This window comes from Hemicordylus capensis, chromosome 2, assembly GCF_027244095.1.
Source record: "Hemicordylus capensis ecotype Gifberg chromosome 2, rHemCap1.1.pri, whole genome shotgun sequence".
In the NCBI taxonomy this organism is placed as follows: Eukaryota; Metazoa; Chordata; class Lepidosauria; order Squamata; family Cordylidae; genus Hemicordylus; species Hemicordylus capensis.
In genome coordinates this window covers 389,801,965-389,815,445 of record NC_069658.1, presented here as the reverse complement: position 1 = coordinate 389,815,445, position 13,481 = coordinate 389,801,965, and the positions used below count along the sequence as shown (strand labels likewise).

Sequence of the window (13,481 nt, the reverse complement as noted above, 5' to 3'; positions counted from 1 at the left end):
TTTACAAATGTTTAAAAACATACAATAAAATGACAATAAGAATATCAAGCTAAAAATATAAAAACAAACCAAATTTAAAATCCCTAAAATACAAGCACAACAACTCCATACTTTTGAGGAAGTAGCCATAGCAGACTTTGAAGAAGTAGCCGTGGATGTCTGAGTTGCAATGGTACATGGTTGGACAACGGTTTGTGTGCCCATTGTCTTCACTGGTTTCGGTCCAGCAGGTGGGAGTGTCTGTGTGGACATAGCCACATGAACTCGCTGCTGCAAGATCAGAGCTGACTGCATTAAATTTGCCAGTACAACCAAATTCTGATTTATCAGATGTACAGGAGGTGGTTTCATTATATTTACTTGCACTGCTGCATCCTGAACAAACAATCTTGAGGGCAAGACTTCTGTTGTGATTTGTACCTATTGCAGCATTGCCCTTTATTGTGTTTTCTACATCTTAAACTGTTTAAAGTCTTCTGGTAGAATGGGGGAGTGTTCAGTGGAAACATCCCCCCATCCACCTATTGGAAGTAAACCTTGTACTTGTATTGTCTGATATAAACGCATTGGTGACTGAGAAGGTGTCTTAGGGGCAGAGAATGGTACCTCTACAAGCTCCTCCTTCTCCTCTTCATCCAGCCATTGACTTGAAAACCCTTTAATTGTCGCTGCCATTGTGCTTTCGCTGGATTCTAGTATGGACATTGTATTTTGAGCTGCTGCTGGGTCCAATGCCATTTCAGTATTGTTCAAATTCAGCATTGAACGTCACTGGGGAGCGTTCTCATAGCCTCGATGCCAACGATGTCGCTGTCGATGCTGGGTGGCGAGGAGTTGAGGGAGACTGCTGAGGTGCCTCGTGCTGGAGACAGGGATACAGCTCAATGCCGTGGCATCAATGTCAAAACCACATCCATGCCAACTGCTCCCTGTTCCGAGGTTGGTAGTTCCGGGAGGAATCCCTCAGATGTTGTAGGTTAGGTGGAGAGAGCGTCGATCCGCTTAGCTTCAGATGGTGCTTTGACAGCTTGTCAAACTTGTCTTTATGTTTCTTGGGGGGTGGGGGGAGTCAGAGTCATTCTCCTCCATTCTACTCTTGTTTTTCTCGTGACGGGAGGCATTATGAACTGATGGAGCATGTGGCTTCTTAAAAGACAAACCTGCTCGCATGGTAGCCTCTGACACCGAGGATTTAGACTGCATTACCAAAGCAGTCCCCGGCGTTGATCTCAGCATCAAGCCCAATGTTGAAGGAGATTTGGGCATTTTTGTCTCCAAGGCTAAGAGTGTCCTCCCCAAAAGAGCCACTTTCAAGTGTGCCGCATGATTTTTCAAAGTGTGCTTTGAGAAGGAACTGCAGACTGTGCAAGACGTTGCATTGTGCCCCTCTCCCAAGCACAGCAAACAAAGGCCATGCCCATCCGTAGATGGGAGCTTGCCTCTGCAGCCCGTAAACCTTTTAAAGGTGGTATTTTCTGTTGGAGGCTTTGCACTCATGAGGTACTTTAGAGTAGTTGTATAATGTTAGAGTATCAGTAACTGAGTTTTCCACCAAGTCAACCACAAGAATAGTCCAATTAGCTTAATCAAATCTGTTTAGCATTCCGGGTCAACTTACCAGTAAAGTCAGACAAAACCCCAAGAATAGGCCGATAAGTTCAATCAAGTCCGTTTAGTGTTCCAGGTCAAATTACCAGTAAAATCACAAAGATACATTACACAATCCAAAAGAGTAGCCGTAAGCAGTCCGTTGTCAAATCCTTTAAAGGTACTTAATGTCTTTAGTATCGCTGAAGTAACTTTCTGAGGAGCGGAAATACCCAAAGAAGTGATCACTGTGGTGGTCAGAAAGAAACTGAGGCAAATGGTGCTGGAAATAATGGGTGCAGAGCATGCACAAATGGCAGTTATGCGCACCACAAGGAGCTAACAAATTTTGCCTGAAGCAGTCTGAGCAGGCACAGAACCCACTTTTTAAGATTGTCACTGGATCACTATCCAGATCTGAATAGTTTGGAACACCTGTAGCTAACCTGATAGACCTATTGCAGATGCAACACTTAACTGTGTTTTGTGTTAACATTTTTTAGTTGTCTTCAGCCCGGTTAAAATTTCGGGTGTGCTCTAAAACTATTATTTGGTTTATCAAGTTAAGCCCTGCCCTGGTGTGAGTGTACAAGACAAGACTAGTGAGGCAGAGACATGCTTGTCTCTTGCCTAAAACTACCTTAATCAGAGTTTACAAATCAACTTCATATTATCGTTTCACATTCTGATTTGTAACTCAGCCTTAACTATGTTTTGGGTATTCAGAGGCAACACTTATCTATGTTTTTGTTTGTTTTTAATGGTTAAGCACCATGACTGCACAAAGCCCTACTACTAAGTGCTTACAGAAAGGTTAAAGACACAAAAAGCTCTATACCAGTCCCTGAACTAGTTTTCTCCAAACTATATCAAGCAGGGGAGCACATCTTAAGCAAGGTTCTTGCAACAGGGTACATTAAATTCCATACTAATACCTTACATTTTAAGCAATGAGTACTAGAAAGGCTTGATTTCTGTTCTCAGTGTAAAAAAAAAGACTCATCCAAAGCCTCAGGGCAATAAAATATGGGCTGAGAGACAAATGAATGGAAATAATACTCAATTACTGCTACTGATAAGAGAAACTAATAAGTTTTATTAATGATTAAAAACTAATAAGAAAAAGTCTGGGAAACTATTTGTTGACAAAGAACAAGTTGTTCTGGTAAGAACTAATCTGCCTACTTTCCTTTCACTATACTCTTAACTGATAATTACCAGCCTCAGAAGTTAGCCCACTTGCATCTCCAATGTTTACATGTCCGCCATCTTGAATCAGGGTGGATGATTTCATCACAAACTATGCCATAGAGGTGTCCCTATGTGTCCCTACAACCATACCCAATTTGGTTCTTAATGGTCCAGGCATTGCAAAGTTGATAGGGACACACCCACATACAGAATGCCAGGTGATCTCATAAGCTTGCTTTCTTTTAAGAAAAGTAGGCTAAAAATGTGGCAGGCTTCTGAGAAACATTAACTGTAATAGGGGTTGGTTATATACTTGTACATCTCTCTCAAAAGTTAAACACAGAAAATCTGATAATAATCAGCCAATAGATGTGAGCCTTTATTGTAGTGAACATTTAAGATGGTGGTACTGTCAGGAGAAGGTCTAGTTTTCATTCCTAAAGTGAAGACAAGTCTCATGGCTTTAACCTCAAAATGTTCATTTTGGATTTATAGCTTTCTAACTGTGCCTTATAACTCACCAGCTGCAGCTGATAGAGCTGGTTCAACATCGTCATATGCTGAGGATTAATTGGCGAGGTTAATAGTGCAGGATTGAGACCAATGTTTTTTGCTGCAAACTGCAAAAGCTGTGCTTGAACCTGGGGAAAAGAACACAACAGTGAGATTCCAATATTATAGCTGTAATTAGTTAAACTCTATGGGAGTACAGCAGTTTAAGCAGAACTACTCTGAAGTAAGTGCATTGTGTATGCTTTTTTTTGGTGGTAAAACAGAAAGCCACATTTAGAAGCTGAAAACAAGAGCTACATGTCATAGCAAAACACACAAGTTTCTAAAACTAGACACACTTCTGAAGACTGATGCATCAGATATAACCACACAAATTACATATATGGATTTCCATAATATGGAAGAATAGAGAAATTATTTTTCTGAAATAATGTATGCTGGTATGGCAACTTAAAAGTTTGGCTGGCATTTGCATAAACACAGTGGCAGGCTTGATGTCATAAGGCGGCATCCTTGGGCAGTTGCTGAGAGCCCGTCCCCTGGGGTGGGGGGTAGACTACCCTGTCTCCCAGGGAGAATTGGCCCAGCTGACAGGTGTTGGCAGCATGGTAAAACACAGTGTTCTTATAGCTGGGGTGTGGGGAGACCTGCTGGTAGCATTTCCCCCTCAATACTCCCAACCAATGTAGAGACACCATGTTATATGGGAATGCACTGTGGAGGATGGCAGGCACCAGATGGTACCCACTAGCTAGACCACCATTGCTTCTGCTGCCACCATTACTGTGGCAAAAGAAATAAAAACTTACAGTCAACCATCTCTTGGTCTAATTAAACCCACACCCCTGCTTAGGTGATTGATTCAGTCTGTCTTAGTTCTGGCATACAAACAGCCATCATCAGAGGTGCAACAATTTTTGCCAACATTTAGAAATCAGAAAGACCAGAACGCAGCATCCTGTCCTCTTCAGCAACTCAGGGGCTGGTCAACAGACCCACTTTTTAAAAGTGTCAGTAGCTAGGAGCAGCTGGTTCGTTGCATCCCTGGCTATCACTAATGATACAGCACTCAGTCTAACCTGAGGGGAGAGAAACTGAGGCACTTGAGCACGAAGACTAGGCTGGGATGAGTTAAGAGGTTGCACTGGCGGTTGCTGCGGCTGTTGCATGGTCCTGGCTTGTGCTGCTCCGCTATTGCCAAACATACCCAGATTGCCACTCGGTATCTGTGGAATGACAAAGCTAGATTTTTTAAGATGCACAATTTGATAGCTAGACAAAAACTGTGGTTTCACAGTCCTCTAGTCCCACAGGTCAAAATATCAGCCAAAATAGAAGATCTTCTGCAGATTAGCAACTGTTTCTGTTGATGATTCCGTGAAGGTTTCCTTTCGTCTAGCAAATCAAAAAAAGCAGTGGTGATGCACAATTCTACTGAAGTTTTGTACAAATAAAATAATGGATCCAAAATGTTTCATATTTAGACTTCACATGTAGCCAACCATGTACACTGTACGGACGCTGCTAACTTTGACAAGCTCTTTATGTGAAGTGACGCCCCATGAAATTGTGCAAATAGTTCAAATGCCATTTTTCCTAGTTTCATTAGTAAAAAGAGCCCTACTTAGGCTTTACACTGTATGTGCATACAGATGTCCAAACATATGCACATGATTTTGTGTGAATGACTGCACACATGGTTATTTTAAAAGTGTACTGGGATACAAGCCCCCTAAAATGAGAGGAACAGGTAGGAAGTATACATGTGTTAATTTAATGTGAGAACAGGCCTAACGTGTAGGGCATATCTGGAATACATGTTAAATATAAATGGAAACATTTCCCCTTCATAACTAGCTGGAGTTTTAGGGCTCAAAGTCACAACAACTGTTGTTCTTCCAACACACTCTAGTTTCTCCTCCTGCCTCCCTTAAAAAAAAAAAAAGGCTTACAAAGCACTGTAATCACTCTGTAAGTTATAATGCTGAATATAGTTAAATGCAAGGGAGCTACATGTGGTACACTTTGCTACATCTTTATTCAAAGGTAAGGCTCCATCCTTTACCACATGTAGTTTCCTGGCCTTCAACTAACCACAGGCAGTATTGTAACTTTCTTGGAGTAAATTATGTAGCAACATAATACCACAACTTGGCATCACATTGTATTTAAATATTCCCCCGCCACCTCTACTATCAGAGAACAATTGCAGCTAACAAAGTTAAACACATCAATTCATACAATGACCCACGTGCTGCACAGCAGTAGATGAGGGGAAGAAGGACTGCATGCTTACAGATGCCTTCAGCGTATCTGTGGTGAGGGCTTCTTCTGCAGCCAAACATACACAGAGGGGGATGTGTTCTGGTTCTCACTACAAAGATCTTTCCTCTTATAGAAATACATCCCCGAGGATTGAGCAGCCTTCAGTGACACATTCCTGCAAGTGGAAAGGTCTTTTGTAGCAAGGAGAGAGAAGCAAAAAATGCTCCCCCTCCTCCATGTGCATGCTCAGTTGTGGGAGTCACCCTCACCATAGGTATGCTGATGACTCCCTGTAATTGTGCAGCTCTTCTTCCACTCACCTACTGCTGCACAGCATGTAGACCCCTATAAATACACCAAATTTCAGCTACTTGGAAGAGAAATCATTTGGTTCACAAGGTTCAGTGCACAGGATTAGCACTACACTCTAAGCACCAGTACAAGAAAAAATATTCCGCTTCTCTAATGCTGGGAACTGGTTTTGTCACCCAAGCTTAGAAGTAACAAGAATCACAAGCTGAGGAGTAGAGGAGAGGGGATGGAGAGGGAGAAGAAACTACAAGCTGAGAGAAACATGGTCTGTGTGAGGAAGGGAAGCAGTGACAGTAATCAGAGCTGCTATGGGGTAGTGACGGGAGAAAAGGAACCAGAAATGAGGACTCTGGAGGAACTGTGGGGAATGAACAAGGGTTACAGTTCAATAGCTAATGAACTCTGGTCACTTTGGCATTGAGTAACAACTATTCTGTGAAAAATGTGTATAAGTTGATTCTTGAATGGACATTTGACTTTTTTTTTTAAAAGGAGAAGTTTAACCTTCACCGGATATCATGAAGATGCATGTGCCGTCATTATGGAGTAACTCTGTACCCACACTGGCCAGCCTTGGCAACCATGGCAGAGAAGTACACAGAAGTATTTATTGTTGAAAGAGCATCCATTATGCTTTACTCTCCTCTTCCTGCTCCTGTTCTCTTGCTTGATCTTCAAGCTTACTAGCTCCTTCTGTCCTTGCTGGTAGGAAAGGGGCATTATAGGCAAGGATAACTGGCTGACATGGGACTTCTTTGTTTTGAAAGGTCAAAAGTGCAATGACTTGGCATTCTTGAGACAGAACATCAAGAAGAGGTTCAGGCCTCTTAAGAACAAGTAAGGATGACTTTTCCTTGCGTCCAGTGGTTAGATAACATTGACACAGGGTCGGATAACATTGTTAGGGATGTGCACGAACCTGTTTGGAGGGGTTTTTCTACGGGCCTCCAAACAGGTTCAAAAGACCGGAGGTTCGATTGGCTTGAAGGTGAGGGGAATATCTTTAAGGACTGGGGAGGGTGCACTAACTCACCCACACCTTATTTCCCCCGCCAGTGTTGCAGTTTAAAAGAGTCCGGTGAGGCGGCAGCAGACCTCCCTGCCGCCTCCTCAGACTGGAAGGACCCAGCACGTGTGTGCGCCCTCTGCTGGTTCTGTGCATATCCCTAAATATTGCTAGGTGTTAAGGGGTAGTCATTGCTAGGTGAGCTTGATCCAAAGTTGCCATTATGATTAACTTTGAATGCACCCTGACCAATAAGTCGCCTACAAAACATATTGAGGTGTTACACAAGGAGCAGTCATTGCTAGGTGCCAAGAGGTAAAAATACTAAACTTTTTTGCATATTTGCCATTATGGTAAACTTAGAATGCAACCTGACTTGTAAGTCAACCAAACAAAACTTGCAGAGGCAAACCAAGTCCTAGAAGAAAATATTTCACTAAGTTAGTGGGTATTTTGCAAGTCAACTAATTCAGGGGTACGACGGTATCCCTATTGGGGAACACTTGTACCCCAGGAGTTGTTGTGTTGTTTTTTTTAAATCATGGAGGCATTTATGGTAATGACCTGCTATTTGCAGGTTTTGTTTATTGCAGTGTCACTAACAATGTCCTAAGTGGACAAAAATTTAGAATTAATAACCAGCAATTAATTAGTGTTTTAGGCCTCTTGGTACACAAAAATACACCAAGATAGCCAGTGAGGGTTAAACCAAAAACCAAAAACAAAGAAATGTATCCTTAACTAGTTAAGCTCAAGAGTGCTGGCATTCAAGTAATTGTCACTCAAAAGGTGCCTTACCTGTCTAGAAGAATTCAAGTTTTGCATGCCCAGCCCTGAGGCAATCCCACCCAGGGTCTGATTAGGGAGTGCACTGTTTGAAAGGGGGAGCTTCAGGCTTGGTGAAGGCAAAAATGGTGAAGTAGTGGGCTCTTCCACTAGGCCGCCATCCTGATTGAAAAAAGAAAGGGTGAGCTGTGTGCAGTGTCCCAATACAGACAGTGCACAAAACAGTTTCCCATGGAAATATAAGTGAAACATGAATGAACAAAGGATCAAAATATTGTTTAAAAAGGCATGAGAAATACATAATGAAAATATGAGGTGGAAGGAAGAAGAAAAAGAGAAACAAAATTAAGCTACTGTTTATCTTTACTTTTTGCTTTACATTTTGTAAATGTATAACTGAATCATCATTCTCAAATACAAACAACAGCAGGCACAAGAAGGGGCTAATACTTTTAAAATAAAAAAGCTACATGGCAATAATCACTTGCCTAAGTTGGAATTGCAAAAGTAATGGCAAAACAGATTGCTACCTAATCATTATTTTCATGCCCATATACTTCCTCTTTTTTCTATCAAATGGAAAATAACAAACAACAAAAGCACATTCAGGTTGCATCTATGCAATCAAGGTGAACCTGGTTAAAGAGTTAACCAGGATTGCTGAGCCCTGTGGAGCTGATTGTGAGAATCCAGAATTTCCAGGCAATCCTGGTCAAACTGCTATGGTTAAACTACAGGTTATCTGTACTGGTTAAACGCTGTTTAACCACAGCAGTCTGGCCAGGATTGCCTGGAAATTCTGGGTTCTCACAATCATCTCCACAGGGCTCAGTGATCCTGGTTACTCTTTAACCAGGACTGCTGTGGTTGTGTGAACGCAGCCTCAATTTTTCTAAAATGCTGAGGTCTGACTGTAGTTTTGGGGCACTGCTATAAGACAAACCAAGTATAGACTTATGAAGTCAGAAAAGTTAAATACTTCTAAAGCCTCTGTGAGTTCATAGATTCTTTTGTAATATACATAATCAATAATTCCTATCTTAGCAACTGCTATAAATTAAAAAACAGCTGTTAAGAAAACATAATTTATCTTTTGTACTGTTAGCTACATAACAGACACTGAATTGTTTCTAAATATTAGCATCACAATCATTTTGAAAGATACACACTTGCTTTTAAGTAATGGATATTAACAACAGACATTTAAAAAATCAGTTATTGAGGGGACGCTGCAGAGAGAGACAAGGGGACTGCTATGTAAGCTGACTCAAACACTGGGTGCCCTAGTATGAACGCTGTGTTTTAGTACTAATGGGATTCTTAACAGAATTGTCTACAGTAAGTTTCACTGGTTTCAGTAGGCCTTAATAGGAATGTAAGTGGGCTTAAGCCTGATTAATTCTGCAGCGTTTCATTCTCCAGCTTTGTCATAGCAAACCTCCCTGAACGAAAACCATTATAATAGTGCTTCCATAGTATTTATTCTGTTACACATTGCTTCCAACAATCAGGGAGAAGAACTTCCCATAAACATATGTGAAGGAAACATTATATTAATCCCATCTGTTTGATCCACATGTAATATTTCCTGTCTTCCAAAACAGTTTGGCAGTTGAGGAATGGGCCTTGTACTTCTGTATGTACTCTATTCTCTTCTTCCCTCGTGCACTCAGAGTCTATTATTTCCTGCTTTTGGAAAACTGTGATTTGCTATTGTAATCACATTGACAAATTCTAGTTTGCACTTGTCCCCCAATTCAGGATAGAAAAGCGTGACCTAAAGCTGGTTTCCAATTCTCGTTTGGAAGGCCAGCACAAACTGTAGTTTGCTGCTTCAGATAAAACAGCACTAGGGATGTGCACGAACTGGTCTGAAGGCCATGCAAGAGGCCTGCAAACCAGTTTGTGCTGGTGCTGGTTTGAAGTTCGACACTGGTGGGGTCTCCCTTTAAGGGCAGGGGGGTTGCACTTACCCCTCCCGCCACTTTCCCCCCATTGGTGCTCCATTTTTAAAAAACGTTTTTGGGGTGGGAGCGTTCTTCCCTGACACCCCTGCACCCGTTGTTGTCTGGAAGTATAGGAAGTACAGGCTTCGTGTGTGGCAGGTGCATGTACAGCCCATACTTCCTGTATTTCTGGGCAACAACAGGGGCCCCGCCCTTAAAGGGAGACCCCCGCCGATGTCGAACCATGCCTCCGTGGTTCCGTGCACATCACTAAACAGCACAGAACAGTTTTACTCACACCAGGGAAGATGGAAGGGAATTCCTCAACATGACAGAAAGAGGGAGGGAGAAATTAAGAAAAATGATTATTCCTGAACTTCCAAACAATGATTTAGAGAATAAAAAATGTTACATATGAACTAACCCAATTTAAAGCCTTGGATAAAAGAGATACCACCCTTTTAGAGCTTTCAATCTGTCTACTTATATTTACTTACAAGGTCCAGTTTTCACTTTGAGAACTGTGGTTATAGGGGAAAGCACCATATCCCATTCATCTGAAAACCTATTTCTACATGTAGCTAACATCCCAGGAATTCAAAATGGGATAAACATAGCGCGCAGCCTACGCCAGGCTTGGAACCGTGTGGATCCCAGTGCTCCTGCCCAGCCTAACCCTGCTCCTAGCTGAGGTTAAGGGAGCAAGCACTCCCTTTACTCGGCTGCCAGGCTCATGTGCCTCCTCGGACTCCACGGAGCTTGATGAGACACCCTCAACGGTGACACCTAGATGGGCGCCTAGAACACTCGTCTGATGGGGGAACCCCCCAAGGCACCACGCTAGTTGTGCGGTGCCTTGTGGGATACCCAGAGGCTGGGAAAACTAGTTGTGGCCTCTGTTGATCTGCACTGTTCCTGGCAGCGTGGGTCGTATGGGTGCGCAGATAGAGTGCCAAGGGAGAAAGAGTGATCGTCTGGGGGAAGGTAGGTTGAGCACTGCCTCCCCCGCTCACCACAAATATATTTATGCTGAATAGTCCTAGCATATGAGCTGTGGAGCAACTCAGACTGAAAGCGGCTTCTACTATTCTACTCTGCCTGCCCCAAAGAATGATAGTAAACAAAAAGCATGCAATCTCCACCAACACTGCTTTGGTATTACTGATTTGTGAGTAGAGTGCTCAGTAAGGGTCCTGTCTCTTTTGAAGCCAGATTACTTTCCAATATCTAAAAGCCTCCTTCAGGAAACTATTCACATTGAAAGTTTGGGATGAAAACATCCTAAATTTGCTGTGTACCTTAGAGCTATTTAAAGCTTCAAGAGTGAATATTCTTGTTAATTTGGTAAAAACAATAATTGTTCAGCTAACTTGCATCATCTTCCCACCCATTCATGCAGAAGATTACTAACTGTTAGAGAACTATCTGTGTTAACATAAAGGGTGAAATATATTGTTCTATGCCATTTAGACATAAAACACAGCAGAAATCCTAAATTTATCCTTCTAAGATGAGTTTTTCAGTAACTCCTTCTGTCTGGCGGCAAAGGAAAAGTTTCTTTATCATCAACTAAGTGATACTTGGTTGGAAAGCCCTGAGGGAGGACACTGACATTTTCTAATCATATCCCCAAGGTCTTTCAGCTCAACATGTTTAACATTCTGCAAGAATATCCGTCATGCTCCACAAACTGCAGTTTGCATGACAGTAACAGGTTCAAGGATTTCTTCTCCCCAGGTCATGAACTGTTTGCAATCCTCTCCTGCCTCTTAAGCAGGAATAGTTTTCAGTGTCCTATATTTCTTCTACTGGTGTCTGATTTGCTATATCAACCATGGCTTCTATTCATGTACAACTTGTCATGGAATGTTGTTGAGAGGATCACACATATGCAATTATAATATTGTATGTAAATGTTAAAGTAAATATTGGCACTCAGGTTCTCATTTTAAAACATATGCTACATTTCAAAAGTTAGTAAAAATGGACTGCCCTGGAGACTGAAGTTCCTCAGTCTCAGAAACACTTCTTCCATGAAAAGATATGAATGGTAACAAACTCCCTTGACAGAGAGTTCAGTGGGGATGCATACTTGACTTTCAAATATAATTTTGCTAACTCCCAATAAGAGCAACATATATGGTTTGCAAAACTGCCCCTAAAGTGGAAAATATGAACATAAGATATGAAATAACTACACAAACTGTGCTACTGAAAAGGTCATTTCATTTTCACATGCATTAAAAGACTGTTTCAAAAGACCAATAGCTACAACAAATTAATTTGGTCTAAATAAAATTCTGACAATTGATTATGGGAAAAGAAAGGAAATCATTCCAATTATCAGGTATGAGAAAAGATGAGTATTTTTAACACAAAAAAAGCCAAAGAAACTATACCAAGAAACAGCCTGACATCTGGAACCATGGGCCACACATACACTACAGTCTAGGTCTCACCAGAGTAAAGCTATTTACAATGCATGCCTGCAACTTTGTATGTTAATGCCACATGATAATTACTGCTGAAAGTTATGCAGTTTTCCAAAAAGTTTCTATAGTACACTAATGGAGAAATGGAGTCTAGGAATTGAGGCTCAGATAAAACATAAGCTGTAAATATTACTTATAAAACAGGATCAACACTGGTCAACACTGTTTTAATATACTTGTATGCTGGGTTTACCCTCTTAAAATCCAATCAGAAGAGCCTGGTACTCTAAATTCAATTGTAAATTGTCAAAAACATGGTTCTTTCGAAAACAAAACAAAGGAACTTGCTAAGAATAAGCCCTTTTAGTTTTAGCACAGAACATGTTTAGGAAGAATATTTCCTTTTGGTGCGTCGCTTAGAACTTACTGAGATACGGAAGTGTTATCCCTCAATTTGTATCACTTGGGAGCAATATAAATTGCCATGATTAGAGATGGGCTTTTAGATGTACTGGATATGCTAGAGGCAACTCTTTCACTGAGGCTCAGTGTATGAGTTTTGCTTATTATTTAATTATTCAATAAGTTTAAACTGTATTATTGATGTCTGTCTATAATCTGGGAACATCAAAAGCATAAAGGAGCTAAATTAGTGACTCTGCCAAGCTTCGTAGTTTGGAAGTTAAACCTGACAGTTTCACCATGCAAAAAGCCCTGCCTGCTTCCTCCCACCCATACTCTGCTTCCAATTCCCCCTTTTCCTCCCTTAAATTTCTAGTGGTTCCAGTGAAGGCAGTTGGAGAATGGAGAGATGTTTCTTCCCACACACCATGCCTAGCATGGAGTCCTTACAACATGCCAGAAGCAAGGAGGACTGGAAATTACAGGGTTTTTTTTAAAACACTACTGATCCATGACAGAAGCACTGAAAAGACTACAACTCCCACTATCCCTTGCATCTGGGATGATATGATGACTCCACGTGAGGTAATAGGGAGGGGACAAGGGAAAGAAACTTCTCTCATTCTCCTGTAATTATCACTGGAGCCAAAAAAGGTAAGGGGCTGGAAGGTACTTGGGAGGAAGCAGATGGGAAGGGTGCTGAGAATTTTTAGAAGTTGTTGCATCCTGTTGCACTCCTAATGAAATCACTGGGGCGGAAAGAGCGATTTCTGAATGCAACTTGGAAATGGGGACAAACCAACAATATCTTGAACAGATTAGAGAGGGTGGGAAGTTTGTTCTTTCCAACTCTATTTAGAAGCTGCCTAGGGACCCAGCACTAAACTAAATGAATTTCTTATAGCCCAAATATAATGGTATGGCTTGGCTCAGTGTTTATTATTATTCATATAGTATCACCTTTAACAGCAGTTTGATACAGAAATCAACAGTTGATACTTTTTGCAGTATGAAGATAAAATCATCATCATCATCATCATC

General features: G+C 41.4%; 1 protein-coding gene across 11 annotated transcripts in view; it reads right to left on the bottom strand.

Moving 5' to 3' along the window:
- The window catches only part of TNRC6C (trinucleotide repeat containing adaptor 6C), an 814,117-nt gene that overhangs the window by 41,971 nt on the left and 758,665 nt on the right, over positions 1-13,481 (bottom strand). For 6 of the 11 annotated variants that reach the window (XM_053303814.1, XM_053303815.1, XM_053303812.1 and 3 more), the window contains 3 exons: positions 7,673-7,846; positions 4,371-4,517; positions 3,300-3,419 (listed from right to left, as the gene is read on the bottom strand). In XM_053303814.1, coding sequence (XP_053159789.1) covers positions 3,300-3,419; positions 4,371-4,517; positions 7,673-7,846 — 441 coding nt within the window. The remainder of the gene's footprint in view (positions 1-3,299; positions 3,420-4,370; positions 4,518-7,672; positions 7,847-13,481) is intronic. The other 5 variants (XM_053303813.1, XM_053303816.1, XM_053303817.1 and 2 more) reach the window with 4 other exon arrangements.